Below are 25,035 nucleotides of genomic sequence, written 5' to 3'. Positions count from 1 at the left end.
AAAGTTTGTCAAGGTACTATTTGTTCAAACCTATATATGATATGTAATAATATTTAGGCCTACAACTTTTCGCATTTGTGGAACAACAAGGCATCAGAGACTTTGAGTTCTCATTTTTGGTTTCAACTTGTGCTGATCTTTTCCATACTTCCAAGACCAAACAGTGTGTATATTCAAATGGAGATGCAATTTTCATTTTTGTTTCCACATCAAAAACCTGCTAAGATGTTCTTTTAGGGAAGCAACTAGAAATGTCTAGAGCAATGAGACTGCTGTAATAGCTGCCCGGGTAACCTTGTCAGCTCCCGAAGAGAAGCAGCAACAATCCTTCCTATGTCTATGAGCAATCTTGAAGGTAAGTGCTTCTTATTCATTCACAAGCATCCATCAAAATCAAATGACGACTTTATCCATTACATCAAGCTTTAGTAGATCAGCAGTAACATCACTCGAACGCTCTCCAGCTAGAATCTGTGGCATGCAGAGAACTACGTTGTGTGCGGTAAGGGAAAGTTGATTCAGTATTTTGAAGAGAAAAAATCTATGCGACAATAAAAAAGGGTTACTGAAAGCATAACATTTCCTTAATACAAATTTAAGATATCTACATTATATCTGAGTTTTAACTCTTTGCTCCTATTGAGACGATTTGGCATTCCTAGTTGAGTCAGCCATTCATTCAAGTAGGCTGTGTTTGTCGCAGGCCCAATTATTGAGGCCTCTTTTAGGAATCATGGAAACCCAGTAGCTAAGGGGCTATGCAATTCCAGCTAGTTCAAGAGTGGCAGAGGATTTTATTTTCGATCTTATGTATTGTAAACACAGAGATGGAGCAAGATGCATTGTTGTTATCTCAAAATCCAATATCACGTTTCAAAATATTTATTTGATTATTAGTTAAGATGCCATCATCTGTAATATTTATCAATCTTTCCACTGGTAATGGAAAGTGCTTTAGACCTTCGAGCCTTCCCTCCTTGCTTGAAATCCTTTCCATCCAGACATCCAGTAGGCGTTATATACAAAGGCTAGAATCCAGGCGCGCTCTACTTGTACTCCATCTAAATATTGTGAGGAAATTTTCTTTGAATCTCAAATTGGCAAACCGCATATTGGAAAATAGAAAATCTAACGGTTCGGATATAGCTCAGCTATCAATATATTTATATCTATATTTATGTTGCTTGACGAATGCGAATATGGATATAAATATGAATATTAGTCAGGTGCAAAAATTCATATCATATAGATACAATTTGGATACTAAAAGTATTGATATAGATATGGATATAAGTTAGATAATTAAATTTTATATCTGCAGAATTAAAAATATTATTAAGTAAATGGTAAATCAATTTAATAGCATATTAGTATAATTATATATTTTCTAATATGATTATATATTTTTTTTAAAAATTAATAAGTATTATATAAAATTAACTAAAATTATAAATAATATTAGATATTTAGATATGGACGAGATAGTTATATATATATATATATATATATATATATATATATATATATATATATATATATATATATATATATATATATTTAGTAGATATGAATATAGAAACGGTATCTGGACCGATTCAGGCTTCACAGCAGCAAATTATCCACCCTAAATGATCATAAAAACCCGGCACGGAATTCTGTCCATATATATCCCCATTTGATACCACGTGAAGATTTCGGGATGTGTTTATCAGACAAAACACTTTGATCACAGCCGTTCATCCTATTCATCAAAGTACATCGTACGTGTGCTTTTCAGACTCTCGCCAACGGTCCCGTCGCAAAAAAGCCCCTGTACTTTCCCTTCTTAAACAGGCCTCCCGCTGGGGCTGCCACGCGCCCGCGCCCACGCCCGTGCACTCCGGCTTCTTCCAGCTCCACCTCTATGAAACCGCAGTAACCGCCCACGTTTTTTTGTTCTCATTTTTTGTGCCAACCTCTACTGCGGTGTAAACCGTGTGAGCGTGTGTGCGAGAGAGTGGTAGGTTCAAGAAACCAGCCGCCCATGGCGGCGAACAGGAAGAAGAAGGGGAAGATAGTGTCTGACTCCGAGCCGCATCTGAGCGGCGGAGTCGCCGCCGCCGACGGCCTGGACCTATTCGGACTCCTCCCGGACTGCCTTATCGTCTCCATCCTCTCCCTCCTCCCCATCGAAGACTCCGTCCGGACCAGCATCCTCTCCACCCGGTGGCGCCATCTCTGGACCCTCGCCCCCCTCCGTCTCCTCGACGACTCCGCCCTCCGCTCTGAGAGAATGAAGCACATCGCCCTCCGTACGGCCCACCAGGAGCAATGGCGCGCCATGGAGGGCTGGCGCGTCCAAGCCATAGGCCGCGTCCTCTCCGCCCACGCCGGTCCTATCCAGATCTGCCGCCTTTCCTGCCTCTATTTCCACGTCTCCCTTCTTGACGGCTGGATCCAAACCCTAATCCGGAAGGGCATCCAAGATCTCGCTCTCCTCATCCCCATGGAGAAGCGCTTCTACCTCGTGCCTCCTTTCCTTATCACATGCCAATCCCTCCAGTCCTTGGAGCTATGCTACTGCCGATTCCCGAAACCCACTCACCCTCGCCCCTATCTTGTTAATCTCAGAGCTCTGAAGCTGAAGTGGAGTCTCGTGACGGATGCCGCCGTCCATGAGATTCTCTCCAGCTGCCCGGCTTTGCAGAGTTTGGCTTTGGTGCACTGCGCTGGCCTCCGGCGCATCCATCTCCGCTCCCCGGTTCTCTGCAGCATGACACTGGATGACTACGCGGAGGAGGTCGAGGAGCTCTTCGTTGTCGATGCCCCGAATCTCGAGTGTCTGATGCTCGGTAAGAGCACGACGACGAGGACGCGCGTAAAAGTTGGAAATGCACCGAAGCTGGAGCTGCTGGGCTTTGTTGATATGAGCATCAGGATGCTCGAGTTGGGAAGCACTTGTTTCCAGGTACTTTTGTTCATGTAGAACTGATATTGATGCAATGTTACTGTAAAGCTCATTTTTGTTCTTCGCACTGAATTAACCGTCTCTCTCTCTCTCTCTGCGTTTAATTTACTTCCTATATCGCAGCAAAGTATGCTTAGTAAATTGAGTACTTTGGTGCATAGTCTGAAAAAGCTAGCCGTTAGAGTGAACTTCAATGACGATCTTCAGGCACATACACTTTTTGACCTGCTCAGATGCTTCCCTTGCCTGGAAACATTGGATGTTTTGGTAATTTTGATATTGTAGCGTTTGGTGTTTCTTTGTTTTTTGTTTTTTTTCCTTTTGATAACAGAAGCTTTGGGCTTGCCCCCCTTTTTTGTTGGCTATAGATTGTTGACATGGATAACTATGATGAGCCGGATTTGGAGGACTGGGAGCTGCATGGTTCGTGTGATTGTCTTGATCATCATCTGAAAAGTGTGACATTGAAGGGTTTCTTGGGACAGAGAACCGATTTGGGATTTGCTAACTTTCTCATTGAAAAAGCGCGAGTGCTTAAGGTCATGATTCTTATTTCTGTTTGTGCTTGGAAAGAGGGATGGGTAGAGACCAAACAACAAGATATGTCGCTTCAGAATAAAGCTTCTGTAAATGCTGAAGTAGTTTTCGTGAAAGAAAAACATGAGAATAATCGATTTCAACCTTGGAGTTCACTATTTTGAACTGTAGCAGCTCGGTTTGGAACGAGATTTCAAGATATTTCAGATCGTTTGGGCTTTGGTTTCCTTTTGGTCCGAGTTATTATAAGATGGCTGGAAAAGCAGAAATAACATGGAGTGATCTGAAGAAAAAAACGCATTTATTGCTCATAATGGTGTCAATAACCTATTTTCAAATTTCTTATTTTGGAACTCAAAATTTTACTGCAGTTCTTTGGGTGAAACTTTTTATTTAAGTAACTACATCCTACTGGAAAATGGAACAAATTATGCTTCTTATTTCCATATTTAAAATTTATGAAGTGTCTGTGGATTTCTTCCTGGTGTTTATGAGATTGTGAATTTCACATTATTGGTGGATAATTTGCTTCTTCAATAGATAAGCTGGTGGGAATAGATTTGCAAATGATGGATATCTTTCTGCCGCATAAAATTATGAATTGTTGGTTCTTGTTGGCTGTTTGATTTATGACGTCCCTATTTCGTCCATGAAATATTTCATGGAGGAATTGTATTCAAAGGAAATTGCTGCACCTTTGTTGTTTGGCTGATTTAAATTTCATACAGGACACTAGACACTTCTAATTTACTGTGTTTGGTGACACCTGATTGTTCTGCTAGCTGGATGTGACTCTAATGCGACCCTTCTGATGTTCCACATCTCTGTTCACCTGGATGATGCAATGGATCCACCTTTTTGAGATGATTGAATGGTAGAGGAGCACCACATCTAAAAGGTTACATGTGCTTTTATCAACTACCATCTGAGTCATTAAGGAATATATGATGCCTGCTGTTTGTGTGCACAAATATTCATGCTTGCCATTGCTCTTTACCATCAAAAATTACTTGGCTTTATATAAGTTGTTAATTTATTAGATTATACCGATATGTTGTGAAGCAAGTATGGTGCCACTTTAGTTGCATCCTACATGCTGCTTTGTTCACTTCTGGATTGCTTGCTATTTGTTTGCTATGATCAATATGGCTATTTGTGAATGTCTCTATGTTGCTTTCATGTGCTTATGTAGTCCTAACTCAATTGGCAGTCCTATCACTCTTTTGCTGATGCAATACATAGGAGGGTGCCATAAAAAAAGAGCAGTCATAAATATTGCCAACTTATTATATGAATATATGAATTTTTCTTTTGCTCATAGTAGTGTGTGTTTTAGTTGTGTTGGATCCAAACTGGGTATTCACTTTATGATCCTTTATCTTAATGCTTTTGATGGATGGAGTTGTTATCAATGTTCAAAAACAGGTCTTCGCCTTTTGATGTGTGTGTATTTTGCTGTGTCAGCTTTTCTGAGATTGGAGATGTAGTGAAGGCTAGAAAATCTTTCTTCGGACAGGTTAGAGCTTTTTTAAACCTAAACAAGCAAAAAACCAGGAGACTCTAATGCCATGAAGATTTAGGATCGCTTAAAGCAATTTCTATACTCCCAAAATCTTTGGGTCAGGGAGGCAGATGCTAAAAGCCCCCCAAAGCAACGGGCATAACACCTGGTATTGAAACCCAGTCTGGAGTGAAATAAATACTGCATCTTCGGTTTAAAAATTATAATAATAAGAATGCCGTAAGTAAAATAAAACCAAAGTCATATTGCATTATACTTCAGTTTACCAGAGTGGTAAACTGAATGATAATGTGAGATGACTTTGGCCTTGACTGGCATGTGTAGATGAATTTGCAACCCTGTTTATTTGTAAACACATGAAAACTAAAATCCATTTTTTTTAATTGTGTAGTTCTAATTTAGTTTTCTGTTGAAATCTGATATCTTGATTCATCCATTACTTTCTTAGTTTTTACATGTAAAGAGTGCCGTTATTTTGTACATTACTTGGGTGGACAGAAAATATTTGATGATGCATATTAAAACAAGTAGAAATTTCTGCGTTATTCTTTGAGCTGCTAGAGTGCTCATTTCTGGAGTCTTTTGCTTTCTTATATTACTGTAATAAAACGCCATTTCTGAATGCCTCTATATAGTTTTCTTGTGCTTGTATTGCATTTTTAACACTAACACACTCCTGTGGTCGTTCTTTGCTCATGTAACACACAGAAGCATGGCGAAGTTAAACTGACGAGCAGTTGGTACAATGTCAACAAAGACTAGGGTGTGTTCTTAGTTCTTATAATTGGCGGTTGGCATTAGGATCTTATATCATCATAATATTGATAAACTTATATCATCACACAATATGCTGCGTTAGATCCTAAGGTTAGGCATATGGTGATTGCTAGATCGGTCCAGTAGAGAAGAAACCCTTTCCAGAAGAAACCTTAAAACTGTGCTACATTAACAGAGACAGACTTCTATTCTGGTTGGGATCCCTTGGTGGTGGATAAACATGATTGTGGAAAACAAACTTGTTCTGGTGAATGCCAAAAAAATTGTTAGCTAAGACTGATAATTTGCTCAAAGTAATCTGTTTCGTGCTCATAAGAAATAGCACATTCTAAAACAAGATAGTTTGCGATAAAAGTAGTGCCACCTAGCTATAATTAGATAATTATGGATGAATGCTTTCTATTCGTAGTGTTTGAATGCATGCATTCGTGCATGTACGTGTACATGTATGTTTCCAACTGAACTAAGATTTTTTGTCTTTCAATGGAAAAGGAATATTTGACATCTTATGTGAGCTTAAATATTATTTATTCAAAAAGTTGGGTGTGTGTGCGCTATATGTAAATCAACATTTGTGTCTGGAATACCTAAACAATAAATAAAAGGTATTTTTTGATTTCACTTCGTTTCCTTTGTTCTTTAAGTTGTAGACAAACATACCTTGAAGTTCTTTTGCCAATATATACACAGATAAGACTAATCTTGCTTGAACCTTTACCTGTATCATATAGTCTTTATCTATTTATTTAAGTGGTGATAAATGTCTGGAACACTGATGCTCTGCATCTCAAAATTTAATAGTATGGGATAATAACAAGAGTTAATTAGAGTAATGAGCATTGATCAATAAACGGAATTAACTCTAGGACTAATTTGTTCAAGATGATGGACTGAGATGATCTGTGTTAAAGCTAGGAATGTTTAAAGCAATAACTTGCGTGGTATAGTCTGTAAAGAAATCCATCTTTTCAAGGAGAAAGCAGTTAGAGAAATCTTATGTGGTCTAGTTCTGCACATATGGGATTTGGATTTTGGATAAGTAATGGACTTTGTTAGAGAAGTTTGTTTTCAGTTCCCAAAATAATTCAAGAATTCTTAACAATTTTGAAGGTACATTGCCATTTATTATAATCGCTCCAAGTCTAAGAAGTAAGATTGGAAATTTATAGGAAAATTAGATAAATTGTGAGGTTTATTTATTTATCAATTATTTTTTTTGGTTTTAATGTCATAACTTTTAGCTGTGTGCCATGGCCTTCTGTTACTTTGTCTTGGTTTCCTGCTGTTTCTTTTAGCAAAGTAATAACTATTTTTCTCCACATTACATTGTTCTGGCATAATTTATGCCTGAGTTTGAAATATCAGCTGGCTATTTCTTGGTCTTGGGAATTCCATTTTTATAAGGAAAGTCGTTTTTCCAGGAATAGGCAATGTTCTCTGAGAAATATGGTTGGGATTCCACTGCCAGGGTTCAGAATCCAGGCCTCTTTCAAGTGGAGGGACATCAACTAGCTTGTCCGCCCTGTGAATGAACAATGTTCATACTGGCCCTCTCATGATCTAATTCATGTGGAGTGATTTCTGTTTGCAGTCCTTCATGGACAAACTGGAGGACCTGGCAGAAGTGCATCAAGAGTGAAATTAAGGACGCCCTCAGCAGCAATCTCCATCACCATTTGGCATTTGGGTGTTTGGAGGTTTGTGGTTTTTTTTTTATATATGTTTTTTTTGGTGGGCCGGGGGGGGGGGGGGGGGGGAGTATTATCTCAGTCATGCTGAGAAGCCTCTTTATAGATTTCTACAGATGTTAAATCCCATACATTTCCTATAGGCTATCGATGCTGAAAGATTGAGCTAGTTGCAGGATGTCAAAAAAGCAGTTGGAACTTAGTACGACAAAACTAGCACAATTGAAAGTCAATTAATCCTGATGATTTTCTTCAGAATGAGGCAAACAAGGTTGCCCCGGAGAACTTGAAAGCAAGTTTGCGAAGATGTTGAATGAGTTTGATGAGGCTAACACTAACGTTGTATGTTGTCCTAGTTGGGAAGACAAGATTCTTGTTGTGGATTGTGGTGTAAAGGAGCCCAGTGTTGCAAATATTAAGCTGTTTTGGTTCAGCTGGTTATGCAATGTGTTTAAGCTTGGTTATCTTGAGCTAAGCTTCGACCCAGCGGATCATGCTTGGCTTGTGATGTATGTGAACAAACTGAATCTGCAGCTGAGCTGAGCTTGTTTGTGCTTCGCAAATGGCCAAATTTTCAATTGCTGCTGCTTTATTGGTCGACCTCAGGAGTGGAGTTTGAGCTAGGCTTCATTATTTAAACTAAAATGAGCATGTCTGTGATCAGATCTCGTCTTCGTTTTCATTTTTATAGCCCCAGTAGCCAAACAAGATGAAGTTCTTGTATTTTGTCAGAACACTGCTCCCCATGTATTTTATAAATGTATCCTTCAATTGTTCACCTTCTGAATATTTTGAGGGATTTAAGGAAATTGCGTGTTAATGTAGAGAGACTGCTGAAACGCTCGTGCCCGTCATGTGTATAAATGGAAGTGTGGGCTCTAATTATATGCATTTAAATGAAATTATTAGCATGATACTAGCATGAGAAGATTGACATGGAAATGAGTTCATTATGTTTTGACAGAAAATGTGATAAAAATGTTTTACTAATAACTTGCAACATGCTGTAGGACAAGTGCTAATAAAGTCAAAATTTGTGATTATGCATTGAAATCTGGTGTATTTTACCTCCGGCTGAACTTGGTCGACGTAACATTTGAATATCTCTAGCATTAATCAAATTGGAATCTGAATTGATCAAGTTCGGCTGGAGGTGATTTAGTCAAAATGTTTTAGGATGTGAGCTTCCAGTATATTTTTTGATGAGGCTAAATTGATGCAGGACGGAAGTACGGATTGAAATACAGAGAGAAAGAGGAGAGGAAGAGGGGAAGAAGAAGGGAAGAGGAGAAGAGGAGGAGGAAGAAGAAGACCAATTTTTCATTCATTAATTCATTAAAAAAAATAACAAATGCATGCCCTACATATATATAGGGCCACCAAATAACAAATAAGTCCTAACTAAAAAAAACAATTCGAAAGAGGTCCTCACAAGACAATATGCAAACTAATCCTACCCACATAAAATAAATAATAATAAAGAAAAACATCAATCAATCCAGCCACAATGAAAGTGGCTGGACCGTCTTCCTGCGACAACCATAATCCCGCAAAATAATCAGTCCAGTATTCGTGTCCGCACCAACTCCCCCCGGGTAAGAAGAAGTCGACCCCGACGAATGACTCTGGTAGTACTCCAAAAGATCTGGGTCAATGCGCTGTAACTCCGCACGCGTAATCCATGTAGTATCAGACTCCGGGCGTCCTCGCCAACGAACCAGAAAACGCTGAACACCCCCATCACTGGTAGAAACAGTCTGCTCATCTAAAATGGCATCAATATGTTCTTTTTGTGCTGGTGGTAAAGCTAGATTGGTCGGGGATGGGATGGAATCAAGAAGAGGAGTATCATCAAGCTCAAGTGATGGCGGAGCGAAAGGATCAGTAGGAATAGAAAGGGGGCCCTTGTAAGCAACCAAATCCGCAATATTAAAAGTGGAGCTAATACCAAAATCAGAGAGAAAATCAAGAACGTAAGCATTAGTACCCACGCGTTGCAATACCCGAAAGGGCCCAGCACTACGAGCCTGCAGTTTCTTGACGGTTCCAGAGGGAAACCGCTCAGGCCGAATACGTATCATCACATAATCCCCAGTTTGAAATGATTTATCTCGCTTATGAGAATCAGCTTGTAGCTTATATTGAGCATTACTCATATGAATGCGCTTGCTAATTTCCTGATGCAGATTATGAATGTGCTGTGCAAATGCATGTGCAGACTCAGAAATGCGAATATGGGGGGACATAGGTAGGAGATCTACAGGTTTGCGAGCTTTATAACCATGGACCACTTCGAATGGACTCATCCCGATAGATCTATTGACTGACGAATTATATGCAAATTAGGCGACAGGCAGAATAGAATCCCAGTTACGATTGTGATCCCCGACTAGACTACGCAGAAGATTACCTAGACTTCGGTTGACAACTTCGGTTTGGCCATCGGTTTGAGGATGATAAGCCGTAGAAAATTTAAGTTTGGTGCCAACCAGATGCCACAAGGTTTTCCAAAAATAGCTCATGAAACGGACATCCCTATCGGAGACAATGGTTTTTGGTAGACCGTATAACTTAACAATCTCATCAAAAAATATCTTGGCTACTCGAGAGGCATCAGAAGTTTTGGAACAAGGAAAGAAGTGGGCCATTTTAGAAAAACGATCCACAACCACAAAAATGGAGTCATGTTTCCGAAATGTGCGAGGAAGGCCGAGTACGAAGTCGATACTAAGGTCAAGCCAAGGGCGATCTGGGACAGGTAACGGAGTGTATAGGCCAGTATTTTGTTTTTTGTGCTTAGCTAGTTGACACGTATGACACTGTCCCACAATTTTAGCAACATCCCGTTTCAAACTTGGCCAAAAAAATTGACGTTCAACTTCTTCTATGGTCTTATCACGGCCAAAATGTCCAGAGAGACCACCGGCATGTACTTCCCATATCAAGAAATCGCGCACGGAAGTGCGCGGAATGCAGAGCTTGGAAGCTTTGAACAAGTACCCGTCTTGTAGATAAACACCATCAATCAAAGGTCCTTGTCCATCAGCAAGGGCATTATAGAGTTGGCCAAAATCTGGGCAAGACAAGTAATCAAGCTTAAGTCTATCAAAACCGGTGATGGAAACAGACATGGCGGACAACAGAGTTACTCGACGACTTAACGCATCAGCAGCTTTGTTCGCAGCACCTGACATATGCTTGAGGACAAAAGTGTAATCCTGGAGGAACTGAACCCACTTGGCATGTCGATGATTAAGTTTTTTCTGAGAATTAAGAAAACGAAGTGCTTCATGGTCAGAATAGAGAACAAATTCATTAGGAAGGAGATAATGTCGCCAATACCGTAGGGCCTGGACTATGGCATAAAATTCTTTGTCATAGGTGGAATATCTTTGTCTAGCCTCATTCAGCTTTTCACTAAAATAGGCTATAGGATGCCGTTCTTGACTAAGCACACCACCTATTCCTAAGCCAGATGCATCACATTCCACCTCAAAAACTTTGTTAAAATCAGGGAGTCGCATAACTGGCGCTTCCGTCATTTTTCTCTTAATGTCATTAAATGCTTTAGCGGCTGCGCGTGTCCACTGAAAATCACCGCGTTTAAGACAATCAGTGATAGGTGACATAAGTGTACTGAAGCCCTTAATGAAACGACGGTAAAATGTGGCCAGGCCGTGAAAACTACGGATGTCAGTAATATTCTTAGGTTCAGGCCATTCAACAATTGCGGTGATTTTCGCAGGGTCAGCAGATAAACCCTCAGAGGAGACTATATACCCTAAGAAGTTTACGTGAGTAGTAAAAAATGAACACTTCTTAAGGTTAGCATAGAGGCTCTCGTTGCGTAAAGTCATACAAACTTGCCTTAAATGGCCCAAATGCTGCTCCTTAGTTTGACTATAAATAAGAATATCGTCAAAGTACACGACTAAAAATTTGCCCATAAAAGGCCGGAGTACTTGAGTCATCACTCGCATAAATGTACTTGGAGCATTTGAGAGGCCGAAAGGCATTACCAGCCATTCATAGAGGCCATCTTTTGTCTTGAAGGCTGTCTTCCATTCATCTCCTGGACGAATTCGGATTTGATGGTAGCCACTTTTTAAGTCAATCTTGGAGAAAATCGTGGCACCTGCCATCATATCCAGCATATCGTCGAGCCGGGGAATAGGAAAACGGTATTTGACCGTGATTCTATTAATAGCCCGACTGTCTACACACATTCGCCAAGTTCCATCCTTTTTTGGAGTAAGAAGGGCAGGTACGGCACAAGGACTTAGGCTCTCTCGAATAAATCCCTTTTGTAGAAGCTCGTTAATTTGCTTTAGGAGCTCTGCATGATCAGAAGGGTTCATCCGATAATGGGGCAAGTTAGGAAGGGTAGCTCCCGGGACTAGATCAATGGCGTGCTGAATATCACGCAAAGGGGGTAAATGATCGGGAAGGTCTTCCGGAAAAACTTCTTTGAACTCCTCGAGAATAGCGAGGGATTCAGCCGAAAATGTGCTGTTAAGATGTGGCTGAAGTTCCTTAACTAGCAGGGCAAACACCGGAGAGTCCTTAAAGACGTTCCTCTCAAATTCCGTGGGGTTAAGGATATGCAGTTCCTTCCCCTTTGATTTACTCTTGTCTGTACTCTTATTTAGCGTTTTGGGCCGTAAAGGATTAAGCTTAATCTTTTTACCCTGGAATACAAAGGAGCAAGAGTTAGTTCGACCGTAGATGGTGACATCGAGATCGAACAACCAAGGCCTACCTAATATCAGATGACCTACGTCCATTGGGAGTACGTCACACCAGACAGTGTCTTTGTAAGAGAGGATTTGAATAGGTACAAGACACCGTTCCTTAATGTGAATGGACGACGTGTCGATCCAGGAGACCTTATAAGGTTGAGGTTGGGACACAGGAGTCAGACCCAAGCGGGGGACGATGCTGGAAGATATCGCATTAATGCAGCTCCCGCTATCAATGATAACTTTACAGTCTTTTTCGCCGCATTTAATGTAAGTGTGGAAAATTGAGGTTCGTCTCCAGTCATCAGTCTCTTTAGGCTGGGTAATTGCACACCTTACTACATTCACAGTGGATCGGTCAGGTTCGTGGGCAATTATCTGGGGAGTAGGTCGGATACAGCCTAAAGTGTGTGATTCGTCCTCGGGTTCATCTTCGACATCTTGAATATCATCTAAATTAGGCTCATAAATTTGTTCCTCCAAATTATCTATGTCATCCTTCTGTTCATGTGCATCAATAACAAGGGTCTGATTTGCACATTGGGAGGCAACATGACCAAACCCTTGGCATTTAAAGCACTGAATTCGTGAGCTTGTTTTTGGAGGTTCACCTAAAATTCCTTTGCCTTTAATATCTCGATTTTGGATAGGAGGAGAAGAAAAGGGCTTAGGTGGGACAGAACTGACTGGGGTTTTGGGTCCAGATGGTTGGGCACTAGTGGGAACACGCCTGGTGTCAGGGCGCCTAGCAAACACAGATTTGGAGAATTGTTCGTAGTTTTGCACAAATGTATATGCTTGGTCTAAGGTGGCCACTTCACGAAGGACAAGTTCTTTCCTAAGCTCATCATTTAGGCCTCGTCGAAACCGGCTTAAGATCATACGTTCATCTTCAGCTATATTACTACGCATCATAAATTCATCAAATTGGGCGATGTAATCAGTAGCTGTGCGGCTACCTTGTCGTAAATTGTTCCATCGATCTAGGAGGTCCGCTTGATAACTTAGTGGGAGGTATTTTTCTTTCAATTTTTCTTTCATTTCTACCCAATCTGTAATAGCAGGCTGATGTCTCCTGGCTAACAGTTGTTCAGTATTTTGCCAAAACAACTTAGCTCGACCAAGGAGTTTCATTCTAGCGAATCGGACCCTTTTTCCCTCCGACAGATTGTACCACTCAAAGAAGTGGTCCATTTCGTGTAGCCAATCGGAGAAAACCTTTGGATCAAGACGACCATCAAAGGTGGGGGCTTCAATCCTAATGCCTCGCATTATATCTTCATCAGGGTCACGAGGTTCTCTGGGTTCTACGGTATGTCAGTGACCTTTATCAACATGAGGAACGGGACCAGGTCCCCTAGGGCGAGGGAAGGCATAATAGTGACCTGGAACAGACCTATTATCAAAGTTGTCCTGCCGAACCGAACCTTGTTGTTCTAGGATTTGTTCTAAGGTGTCGTCCTCATCAAGACCCGGTAAATGGGGAGTACTATCTCTTTGGGATTCAATAACCCTTTGAAGTGAAGCCTCAATTGAATCGAGTCGGGCATTAACCTGGGTGGATATTGTTGTTAAGTCATGAATTTGGGCATTGTTTGCTTGGACTTGGGCATTGGTATTTTGGACTTGAGTATTAGTGTTTTGAACTTGGGCATTAGTGTCGTGGATAGCTTTTAGTAGGGTTTCAATTTTGGAATCCATGTCTAGGTGGGACTCAAGATGAGATGTGACACGACCACTACGTAGATGCATAAAATGAATGACAAAATGTATGAGCTGACCAACTATAAAAGGTTCCTAAGTAGACCTAATGCATGAAATGAATTCAAAATTGCAAAGTTGATGCTCAATATAAGCTAAAACTACCCCCTAGCAATTAGTTATTGCAAACTGAAAATTAATATAAGACGCAGGCTAACAAGTAGCTGCAAACAAGTAGTACCAAGTTCTCGGACTATGCAAGGTGTCACGGAGCCACATATGTCTCCTCGATTTGATCTAGCTTCCCAGTTAATATTAAGGAAATGTGACTACTAGGGTTTCTGGTTGTCTTGTGGATGTATGTGGTTGCATGTGTTAGAATATATGGAACTTAATCACCAAGCACAAAATTTGATAATTGATGCCAACTTAAATTAACAGATTTAACCGGCGGGGAGGGGAAACAGAGTTGATACCAGAGCTGATTGAGGCCTGTGCTTGCCGAAGATGTTCCAGCTGAGATGATGCTGGGAAGAAGGTCACGGCGTTGCAGGGTCCGGTGGTGGTGGTCGGAGCAACTGTTGGCAGGGAGGAGCGACAGTGGCAGTCTGCGGTGATGGCTGTCAGAGCTGACAGTGGCGGTGCAGTAGTCGGCGACGGCAACGCGGCGGCGCGGCGGTGGGAGCAACCCGGCGGCGCGGCAGTAACTAGCAGCGGCAAGCGGCGGTACGGAGGAGGCGTGAGCGGCGCGGTGGAGCGAGCAGCGAAGATGGCAGCGGCGGTGGGACAAGGGCGGTGGCGCAGAGAGCAGTGGAAGGCCGCGGGAATGTCGGTGGTGGGACGATGTGGGAGCTGGTGTGGGGCGGCGGGAGGCGGTGATCGGAGATGAAGAAGAAGATCGGGAGAATAAAGAAGAGGGGAAAAGAGAAATAAAACCGCGGCACGTGCGTGACTTACGCGTCACGTGCAGCGGTTTTTTTTTTTTTTTTTTTTTTTGATAACCCAAGTGGATTCGGGTTATTGGGTTAACAGACCCAACCCGTTAAGATAGTCCGATCCGCAATATTGAAATTTGAATTTTGAATTTTTTTTTTTTTGAATTGGTTTGGGCTAATGGGTTATGGGTTAACGGGTCGAAATCTTACCCGTACTGTGGATCGTCTTCCACCTTCGACCGTCCGTCCGCTTCCGCCGGATCTCGCCTGATTTTGCGGCGGTGGGTGCGGGAAGACGTTGCGCCGGTGGAGCGGGGTGCTGGTGCGGCAGTGAACGGGGCGGCGACGTCCTTCACTTGGTCCGGCCACGGTCGGTGGCAGCAAGCTGCTGCCGAAACCCCCGGGGAAGCACGGCGGCGACCGAAGGCGAATCGGCGGCGCGGCGAAACGGATGCGGTGGGTGATGCTTGCACAGTGACAATCGGAGGAGAAATTGACGAGGAGGCCGGCTTATTTGCCTCCCGGGCTACCTTGGGGTTTTCCGGCGACAGTGCCTTTCTTCACTGCGTGAGATCCGAGAGAAGGAGGGAAAGAAAGGGCGAGAGCGTCGGAGGCAGCGGCGGTGGGAAGAGAGGGCGGCGGCGGCGTCTTGCGAAGGCGATCTGTGGATTGACGCCGGAAGACAGTCGACCGACGGGAGGGTTTTGCTTTTTCTTTCTTCTCGGTGGGTGAGGTGATGAACAGGGAAGAAAATAATGAAGAAAGGGAGCGACCCTTCTTCTTCGGAGTACGTGCCGTGCGACGACCTTCCGTGCGTTCCGGCGTTTGCGGTGCAAATGATCTAGCAAAATACAGGTGAGGAAAAGGCCGAAAAGGAATCGGCGGGGGTCCGTCCATAAACTGGATCCTTCGACTTCAGCAACAGAGGCAAAGTCAGCCCTGCTCTGATACCAAAGCTGATGCAGGACGGAAGTACGGATTGAAATACAGAGAGAAAGAGGAGAGGAAGAGGGGAAGAAGAAGGGAAGAGGAGAAGAGGAGGAAGAAGAAGACCAATTTTTCATTCATTAATTCATTAAAAAAAATAACAAATGCATGCCCTACATATATATAGGGCCACCAAATAACAAATAAGTCCTAACTAAAAAAAACAATTCGAAAGAGGTCCTCACAAGACAATATGCAAACTAATCCTACCCACATAAAATAAATAATAATAAAGAAAAACATCAATCAATCCAGCCACAATGAAAGTGGCTGGACCGTCTTCCTGCGACAACCATAATTCCGCAAAATAATCAGTCCAGTATTCGTGTCCGCACCATAAATTCAACGTGGTATACTCCTCCGTTCAGGAAGCCAAGATTTTTGTTGCAGATGGAGCTGCAAGCAAGCTGAGGCCCTGCAAATTTTGCAGAAAAATAACGAGCAAGGCAAAATATGGAGGATGCCCTGATTTATTGCCATGTCAGGCATGCGCGTGCATATTGTTTTAGAAAAATGTAATGATACACGTATATGATTTAAAGTATTTGCATGACATTAACATTTTGAACAGATGAAAAATAAATAGCATAAGTCCATTACATTGTCATAAATAATCTGACAAAGAACATTTTATTAACAGCTTCCAAAATGTTGTTGAAAAATCTTTACTACTTTCGAAATCTCTCACCATGCATTAAAAGCAAGTGTTTTTATATGATGTCCCAGTAGTTAAGCTTAGCTGCAACAGATGGAAGATTAGAATAGCTTGATTGGCTTCAGAATTAAATGAAACTTGAATCCATACTGATCGCATTCAACTTGACATTGTTCAAGGTCCAAAACGCTTAGGATTCCTCTACGTGGAGTTCGTAAAATGATCGTAGTGTTGCCATCCTCATGAGACTAGCTCATTTTTTTTTCTTCAAACCAAACATAAGGGAATGCTCCTCTTGATACCAAAAATGGATCGGTTAAAATGCTACTGGTTCTAAGCATGCAGATTAGGTGATTATCTATCTGATAAATTGGCAAATGAGACATTATACTGATCGCTGTATTATATTGCAGAGTTTCAAATATTTAATGAGAAGGGACTGCTTGCTTCAACTGCACCCGGATGATAATGCTGAAAGTAATTAGAGAGCTACGAAAACAGAGTAACTATCGATAATGATTGATCCTAATGGCTCATTCAGGAAATGCCTCCAAGTTCTCAACCCAGTGTGAGGATGATTCAGGCTTTAAACTAAGATTTAAGTTATATTTGGTTTAGGAGCAAACTGATGCAATTCAGGATGGGTCCAAGAATAGTTTTGGCATAGTTGGGTGTGGATTAGTCTGATTTAACTGTGGTGCGACATAGAGTCGTAGATATGCTCCCTATCCATAACCCTTCCTCCTCTCCATCAGATGTTGCTCTTCATCTCTTTTATTAGCCAAATTAGATTTCCTTTTCTTTTTTTGTTGGTGGGGGGACCAATGATTGCATGAGGGAATCTTCCATGCTCCAAAATTGAAGCCGTACAAGGCAAGGCAAGGGAACTAGATTTGGATGGTAAGCCACCATCCAAATGATGCAAAAAGAAGAAAAGACGAATTAGTGATGCTCAGAGATGCAAAATGGGAATGGCTTTGGGAGGAATCCCTCAAAAATAGATACTGTAAGCCAACAGCTGAATAGCCTCTCCTTGCTCTTGAAAGAGGTCCAATTTTCAAATCCTATGATGGCTCATCACTATGATATTTCCTAGAAATGTTGAGCAAAGAAGGATAGAAAGTAGGATGAAAACTGTTAGAAAAATATATCAAAAAGTGTATTCTCATTCCACAGAAGAAGGATTATCTAAATCTTCTCATCTCTGCTATTTCCCACCAAACATTTCAAATGATATAAATTATAACTGCAGCATTTTCCACTTTTCTGCATCAGCATGCCAAATTTTTGGAATCTTATAAATAATAATCTGCAGCATTTTCCAGTTTCCCACAATATTAGCATGCAACATATCTATGATCACAAAGAAGGAAGGATGCACTTTAATGCCAACCCGTCCATGGAATTTATTATATGAGATAATACGTTCCGTGCCTACAAAAATCCTGCATGCTGCAAGTCTAGTACCACAAGTCTTGGCTGCAATCAACATTGCAGCATTAACTGCTCATAGGAAAACATTATATCACTTATTCCTAGAAGCTCCATATGGACTTATCGCATTTTGCAAGAATAGAGCTAGTAAAGCAGAAAGCTCACCAACACCAAGACTCAATAACATGCAATTACGGGTTGTTGCTGGTCTCATTGTTGGTGCTGTTATTGTTGTTCACATCCTCAGAAGCAGCATTACCACCATCTATGCCCAAAAACGAGAACCAGTGATCAGCAGGACCTTTTTAAATAACATGAAAGAGAAAAGGAGGAAAAAAATCAGATTTAGTGATAAAACAATGACATATACACTGATACCTTCATTCTCCGTAGATGCATAGACTGAGCGGGAACGAACTTGTTGTTGAGGTGTAGGCTATAAAGTCAGCAAAACAATTACATGCATTATAATGATAGATGCATTGCCTGTTTTTCATATATATAACAACAGTGTATGCATATATGAACAAGTGGTTGTTTGATGCATGTTTGCATTCCTCAAGGGGATGGAGGAAGTGCGGCTCAAAAATCTGATGCATACACCTATGTGAATTTTTAGGGACAAATCACAAGGGACAATTTTAAAAATCACGTCATAGTACACATGAATGTCAAATAGGATAAGAGAAGGCAAAACGTGGGTACCTGCAATTTAGGCCGAAGTGCCTCAAGGGGTCCTTTAGGCTTGTGAGGTTGCCCTCCTTGCTACCAGTATCAATGAAAAAAAAATCAGAGTTAAAAATAAACAATAAAATAGGCCTAGAAGATTCATGGCTAACAACAAACTGAGTAGAAAAAAACAGTGTATCTGCAAAGTTCAACACATATTGTACCTTTCCTAAAGCCCAATCAGCAGAATCAAAGTAAGCACGTTCATGGTCCTGGAGAAGTTAATTCTCTGTGATGTTATTCCTTATTGTACAGGAAAAGGAATTATTTGTCTTTTCCTAATTTTATGCAACTATATTACATGAAGTGATAAATGGATGATTCCAAAGGAAGAGGGTTCTTACCTTGGATATGAGTGGTGGTTTTTTGGGTAAAATTCCTCCATATTTCTTCTTTATTGTTTCCTCCTGCAAATAGGCAGTCATGTAATTAACCATATGGGTCTAACTTACATCCATACAACACAGAGCATAGCTCAAACCACTTTATCAAGGTCACACAAAAACCCAGATATATTCAGAAGCAATGCATGTAACATATCAAGTATCAGAGCCAACTGCTTGGAAAATAATGGAGTAAAGAGAAAAGCATAATAGCACCTCGTCTTGGGATGACGGCATGGCATTCCCCTCATTTTGGTCCAAAATTTCAGGGTCCATGGCGGAAGCATCATCATCAACCATCTCTTTGACACTGCTATCTGTACATAACTGCTCACTGGCTTCAGCAGCCTTCATGTCTGACATAGTGTGCTCAAACAAGTCTTTGACAGACAAGCTGTAATTGAAAATGTTTGACAACATGTCTCATAAATTCTAAACTTAAGAGAACTGTCAAATTTATTATTCTCTATAATCTTTCTGGTGATCGACCAGAAATGAAGACTTTGCAAATGGAAGGACATGTCTGTAAAGAAAAGCTATCATAAAAGATGCCTAAAACAAGACAGAAGACTCTGATTTGAGCAAATAGCAGGATGACTCGGAGCCATACAACAAAAGAAGAAAATTGCAAAGGACATTTTTCAGGGTTTCAGAAGCCTAATCATGTGTACAGTAACAATTGCCATTGCTAATATGAGAATAAACTTCACATTCATGGAAAAGGAATAAGGAATGAAGATACATATAGAAAAGACTTACTCGTCAAGCTTCAGAATCTATGGTTGCACATCTTCTACTGGTGTACATTGATACTTTAATGCACCCATGCAAACTGATCCTTGTTTCTTAAAGTTCAACGCGAAATTGTATCCATTAAACAATTATACTCTCTTCTTTAAACAATTATTGTTCTCTCTTTAATGTCCAAAATTATGATCCACACAGGATAGCAGGTTTCCCGTAAGTTCTTCTAGCATTCCTTTGATGTATCGATTGACGATTCTGTAACCCAAACGCTCAACTCAACTTCATGTTTTATTTGAATCAATGCATCCCTCACCCTTTTTTCTGTTAAAAGGCGGAAAGGCGATGAAAAAACACTTGTTTGGGGATCTTTCCTTCAATTCTAACCAAATCTACAATTTTAAAAAGGAATCCTATTATAGTCCAACCACTTTCTGAAACCCATAATTCCAAATAACATTAACAACTTCAGCACACTCATCAACCAACATTGCTTCAATGAATAACAAGCACCAAGGAACCTTGGAGGTGTTAAAGAGGAAAACTTATTAACATTGTCATTTAAGGACAATATAACATTACATGACATTGAACCATCCTTGGAGGTGAAAAAAAAACTGAAAGTCCTGCATCCTATCTACTGCAACCAGAATCTGCATTCATCTATCCTGGCATTCTTCCCAGATAGTAATGCATTACATCACTCTATCTTCTGGTCCCTTCTATTTTCATCATATGGAATTGTATTTAAACTTGACTCTCTTTGCCCTATAATATGTGTTTCAAAGATAACACAATTCACTATGTCAGGACTTCAAACCTATCTTCTTCACCTAGACCTGTTCAATGTTGAGAAAATTTCAAAGGCTTGCTCACTTGTTGCATAAGTTCGACAACAATCATCCTACCAATGATTGGCATTTAGGTTTCATGGAAAGGCACTCATTTGCCAGAAGTTTTATGAGCTAGGAATTCGGCATCCATTATTAGAGGGTTGACATCTAGTTGACAGCTAATCAAAAATATTTGCTCACTCTTTGAATGGTATCTCCTTGACTTAAGAGTTGTCTTTATAGTTGATCCCCAAATTTTGAGAAAAGGCTGGAATGGTAATGATGATTATTGTGCCTAGCAGTGGAAGCATGGTTTTGGAACCATACATGCACCAAATAACAGTTAACATGCGTAAGGCATTGTTTTATTCTCCAAATTTCTTGGATATTTATGGGAAGGATATAAGAAGCAAAGAAGAGGGAGGTCGCATGAGATTTCTTTTTTCCCTTCTCTTTTCAGCAATCAAAGCACATGGAGTTGACACAAGTACATGCACATATACATACATATGTACATATAATATATAAATATATGAATGTAGTATGTAGGTTTGTATGTATGTATGGATGGATGCATAAAAAGATGAATAGATGTCATAACCAAATGTCTAGTTTTTATATTTCATACCAACTTTTTTGAGTCTCTTTCGACCCTCAAGTACCACATTCTTTGTTAGCAGTAAGTTGTCTAAAATACTGTCCCATCATTTACCACCCAATAGATATATCTTTATATTTATCCTCCAGTTAGACCCTTTAAGCATTGTTCTTCTAAATGGAGCTATCTTTGAGCTTGATCAGACCTGATTCTTCACTCCAACACGACCTTGAGACTAATTCAATTAATGAGAAATATAAATTGAAGGCAAAAATGAAAAGTACGAAGGCAAGGAGGAGGAGGAGGAAGAGGAGAAAGAAACTTAGTGATGGGAGGTAATGTTTCCTAGTTCAGGTTTTACTGATAGGATAGTGCAAATCAAGGTACTACAATTTCCTAGTTCATGTTTTATCGATAAGATAGTGCATATCAAAGTACTATCATTTTCTTGGTTCAGGTTTTAACAACATGATAGTGGAAACAAAGTACTGATAGACTTATATAAAGTAGATGGGGCCATTAGGTTCGATTTAAATTTGTTATTACAATTTTCTGCTTTAGGTTCCCCCATAGGATAATGCAGTCAAATGAACTCTGAATACTAGACAAAACAATTAGACTGGATCAAGTGGGAATGCTCTGAGACCAATCAATTCTTTTAGGCTCATGTTTGACCTAAAAGTTATACAAAAATCATCTGGACCAAATAGTCCGCTGACCAAAGCACTCAGATCAAACACATCGCCATACTTTGAGCAAAGCATCACAGTCACTGGGGACAAAAATTATTTTAAAAAGAATTATATGGCTCTGTCCAGCAGGAAAGATTGACAAAGGTTTCCATTAGTCGGAGCAAGCTGGATGTAAGGAAAGAAAGAGGGAAAGCTAACGTATGGGCATAAATTTACATTAAGATAATCTGATTTCGGATCATGGTTACGAAAAAGAAGTGAAAATTTTAAGAATGTGAAATTTGATTGAGTCAACAATCAAGAGGAGGTAGGTACTACATGAAATAGACTACCACCATAGAAAATTATTACTTCTAATGGCAATAGATGCCCTTGGGACAGAACAAGAACAAAGATACTATGAGGCTTTGTTGCTTGGTCACCTTGTGAATTCCTTATGCCATTCTAACTCTAGAATGGAATGTCATGATTACAACCACCCCCTCACAAATCACACTGACCACCGTAAGTCGCACCAATCCCCTCATGCCATGTTAGCACAGAAAAGTAATAGGTGATTTGCGCAGAGCCCCATAGCCTTACTTTAAGAACAATGTCTTTGTTATATTAGTAGCATATCAATGTTCAATTGGAGGTTCAAATTCGACACCAAGAGATTTGACTTCCTAAAGTTTTCTACAGCAGCCTATGCTTCATCATATGAGTTACTCATGGTCCTTATATCCTAAAAGGAGCAATTTCAAATCTAGCATCTATGCTTCAAGAAAAAATAAATAAACCATTCATTCGGTGACAAAAGAGGAACTAGTGCATTCATGGGTGGATTAGATATTGAGATAGAGAGATCATGAGTTATTTTGAGGGAGCAATTTAGAAAGATATTTGATAACCGTAGTCATTGATTAATAAAGGGAAAAAACTTCAGAAGTTAATTACAGGGTTCGATCATCTAAACGGATGCCCTGGGCGCATCCTTTAACATTTTTTCTTGCTTTCCAAATTTTATTGGAAACTTCAACATATGAAACTTATGGAAAGAAAAAAAAGAAAAAAAAGCCAATCAAATTTAGCATAGCAACCTAAAACACATCTTCTTGTATTTGGATCAAAGCATTAATGTCTTGAATTTTTTCTACAAAGTATAGAATGAAAATCAGAGAAATGTCAACTCATAAAATAAGAAAAATAAGATGAAGAAAGAGAAAAGACAATAAAATATCTTTCTTCCTAAAAATATATAGATCTACGAACCTTTAACTTTGTGCAACCTTTTTACTTCTTAAAAATTTTCTGAAATAGCCAGGAAAATATTCTGAAAGAATATGTTTAATTCGATAAAAGAGACATATTTAGCCCCAGCTGGTACTCTAGTTGCATCAACACTCTTGAGCAAATCTCATTGACGATCACCAACTTCATGCACTATTGCTATATTTTTAAGATCTAACAGTGGGGACCAACATTAAGCCTGCAATAAATTAAATTGTCGGACTTTGCTGCCCGTTGATTCACTATGTTCTTAACGTGTTTGATTCACCATTGGATGAAGATAATTAATCCAACTGATCAGAAATGCAAAATCCATCTTGCAGAATGACCATAATTAACATTGTAGCCCCTTCATGAACCATTTGGTATGATGAATAATATTCAAGAATCTCTTCATCCTCCATCATGGGATCCTTGTGAGTCTAGATTATATTTTTGGCTCTTCGCACTTGGACCTCATAGATTTACAATTGGATCCTGGTCACTACACGCCTTATTTGTTAACTAAGATTTCAAGGAACAGTCCTTATTCAAATCTTTAAAAGTTGAAGATACAAGTTTACAAAGAAACTACTAAAACACAAGATCTTTCCTAAATCCATCCATAAGCTCTAGTTACTTTAAAAGTTAGTTTGCTGAGTGATCACTTAAAGCAAAATTATTCATCTTTTGATCCACCCTATGGAAATCACCATAAGATGACAGGATTTATAAGCCATATCTTCACAAAATTGTGAAACTTTTCATTTAAACAGCAATATCGTTTCAAGGCCAGATAATGTAGGACAAAAATGAGAGAACATGGATTTCCATCAATTTTCCACCACATTTTCAAGAAGCAATGGCCTTCAAAATCAATATGACCAACCTATGAGATTCACAGATTTTCCCCATTTGAAAAGCCATCCTAATCATCTGATTGTTTTCTATGGCCATAGAATGTGGCATTCATTGCTTAATAAGGTCAAAAAAAAAGAATTAAAAAAGGATAATCTATGATTTTTTTTGATAGATCTACGAGTTCTAAACAACCAACTTTATCCCATGACTCATGTCGAGTGTTTGTTAGGTCAAGCACACATTGAACAGTTGTAAAGCATTCCTAATGATCTAATTGATAGTCCATTATATTGGCTCAACCTCATTGATGGGTACAAAAGAAACACCGAATCACCAACAAAAAATCTATCTATTTTTTTTTCTTCACGAGATAACATCACAGATTTTAAATTACTCTTAAAATGGATAAAAGGAAAAAAATTAAAGAAAAAAAAACCTTGAAGAACCCGTGATGGGAGGAAGCTGAACAGGACTTTCTCTTAAATAAAACGAATCGGAAAAAATAATAAAAAATTAACCACTAACAAAATACAAGGATGCAATGTACAGAAGATCTGAATCCTAAATGGAGCAAAAAAAAAATCAGCATAAACGCCCATAAAAAAGATGAAAAGAGTTCAGATTTTACCTCCGACGAGAGAACAATCGGCTTCCAAGAAGAAGACAGGGAGAGAGAGTAGCGGATGAAAACGGGGTAGAAGAAGATGGGAGATTTTTTATTTATTCTCCCCCTTTTTTTTTCCAAGATAGCGTGAGCCTTGCGGGCGTCCAAGATTCCCCAGCGCCAAGATCCCAAACAATGATGGCGATGCGAAAACAAACATAACGTGCCGATCCCATCGGCCTAAGGCTGCAAATGGGTCGGGTCGACCCGTGACCCGACCCGACCCAAATTTTAGGATCCGTGGATCCGGATCTGGTCTTAAAATTTGATCCGAACCATTTTTTGGGTCGGACCTAATCTGAACCCGACCCGACCCATAATTTTTTTTGGATCTATTTCGGGTTCACTGGATCCTGACCCG

The 25,035-nt window shown here is 40.0% G+C and overlaps 3 protein-coding genes across 4 annotated transcripts; 1 reads left to right on the top strand and 2 right to left on the bottom strand.

Annotated features, from left to right (window-relative positions):
- The first annotated feature begins 1,599 nt into the window (after positions 1-1,599).
- Positions 1,600-8,413, top strand: LOC103713244 (F-box/FBD/LRR-repeat protein At1g13570-like). 2 transcript variants are annotated; one of them, XR_015968944.2, is made up of 3 exons: positions 1,600-2,947; positions 7,205-7,480; positions 7,578-8,413. XR_015968944.2 is itself a non-coding variant. In XM_008800109.6 (3 exons), the coding sequence occupies exons 1-3, from the start codon at positions 2,024-2,026 to the stop codon at positions 3,646-3,648; spliced, it is 1,401 nt and encodes a 466-aa protein (XP_008798331.2). In that variant the 5' UTR covers positions 1,844-2,023; the 3' UTR covers positions 3,649-3,962. The 2 variants fall into 2 exon arrangements, 1 of the variants encoding a protein (XP_008798331.2); XM_008800109.6 differs by lacking the exons at positions 7,205-7,480; positions 7,578-8,413 and adding exons at positions 3,071-3,214; positions 3,316-3,962 and having other exon boundaries at positions 1,844-2,947.
- A 551-nt stretch (positions 8,414-8,964) lies between these two features.
- On the bottom strand, positions 8,965-13,404 carry LOC148702552 (uncharacterized). Its single transcript, XM_089925665.1, has 2 exons — positions 10,472-13,404; positions 8,965-9,787 (listed from the first exon to the last, which is right to left on the bottom strand). Exons 1-2 carry the CDS (start codon positions 13,402-13,404, stop codon positions 8,965-8,967), a joined length of 3,756 nt encoding a protein of 1,251 aa, XP_089781791.1.
- Positions 13,405-17,869: 4,465 nt separating this feature from the next.
- Positions 17,870-24,804, bottom strand: LOC103713243 (uncharacterized). Its single transcript, XM_008800107.5, has 7 exons — positions 24,639-24,804; positions 19,251-19,428; positions 18,996-19,058; positions 18,816-18,863; positions 18,628-18,687; positions 18,301-18,358; positions 17,870-18,187 (listed from the first exon to the last, which is right to left on the bottom strand). The coding sequence occupies exons 2-7, from the start codon at positions 19,395-19,397 to the stop codon at positions 18,114-18,116; spliced, it is 450 nt and encodes a 149-aa protein (XP_008798329.2). The 5' UTR covers positions 19,398-19,428; positions 24,639-24,804; the 3' UTR covers positions 17,870-18,113.
- Positions 24,805-25,035: the final 231 nt, after the last annotated feature.

Source organism: Phoenix dactylifera, chromosome 9, assembly GCF_051530095.1.
Source record: "Phoenix dactylifera cultivar Ajwa chromosome 9, Ajwa_hap1_PhDact_Kaust_v1.1, whole genome shotgun sequence".
NCBI lineage: Eukaryota > Viridiplantae > Streptophyta > Magnoliopsida > Arecales > Arecaceae > Phoenix > Phoenix dactylifera.
Note: the sequence above shows the minus strand (reverse complement) of the source record. Positions and strands in the feature narration are given on the sequence as shown.

Bases quoted from the DNA above. Each gene is read 5' to 3' on its own strand.
- LOC103713244 (XM_008800109.6), top strand. From the start codon at position 2,024: ATGGCGGCGAACAGGAAGAAGAAGGGGAAGATAGTGTCTGACTCCGAG. The intron at 2,948-3,070 runs GTACTTTTGTTC...CCTATATCGCAG, and splicing joins TGGGAAGCACTTGTTTCCAG to CAAAGTATGCTTAGTAAATT. The intron at 3,215-3,315 runs GTAATTTTGATA...TGTTGGCTATAG, and splicing joins TGGAAACATTGGATGTTTTG to ATTGTTGACATGGATAACTA.
- LOC148702552 (XM_089925665.1), bottom strand. From the start codon at position 13,404: ATGGACCACTTCTTTGAGTGGTACAATCTGTCGGAGGGAAAAAGGGTC. The intron at 9,788-10,471 runs GTACTTGTTCAA...GTCAGTCAATAG, and splicing joins GGTGTTTATCTACAAGACGG to ATCTATCGGGATGAGTCCAT.
- LOC103713243 (XM_008800107.5), bottom strand. From the start codon at position 19,397: ATGTCAGACATGAAGGCTGCTGAAGCCAGTGAGCAGTTATGTACAGAT. The intron at 18,864-18,995 runs GTAAGAACCCTC...TAACTTCTCCAG, and splicing joins AACCACCACTCATATCCAAG to GACCATGAACGTGCTTACTT. The intron at 18,188-18,300 runs GTATCAGTGTAT...TTTTGGGCATAG, and splicing joins TGCATCTACGGAGAATGAAG to ATGGTGGTAATGCTGCTTCT.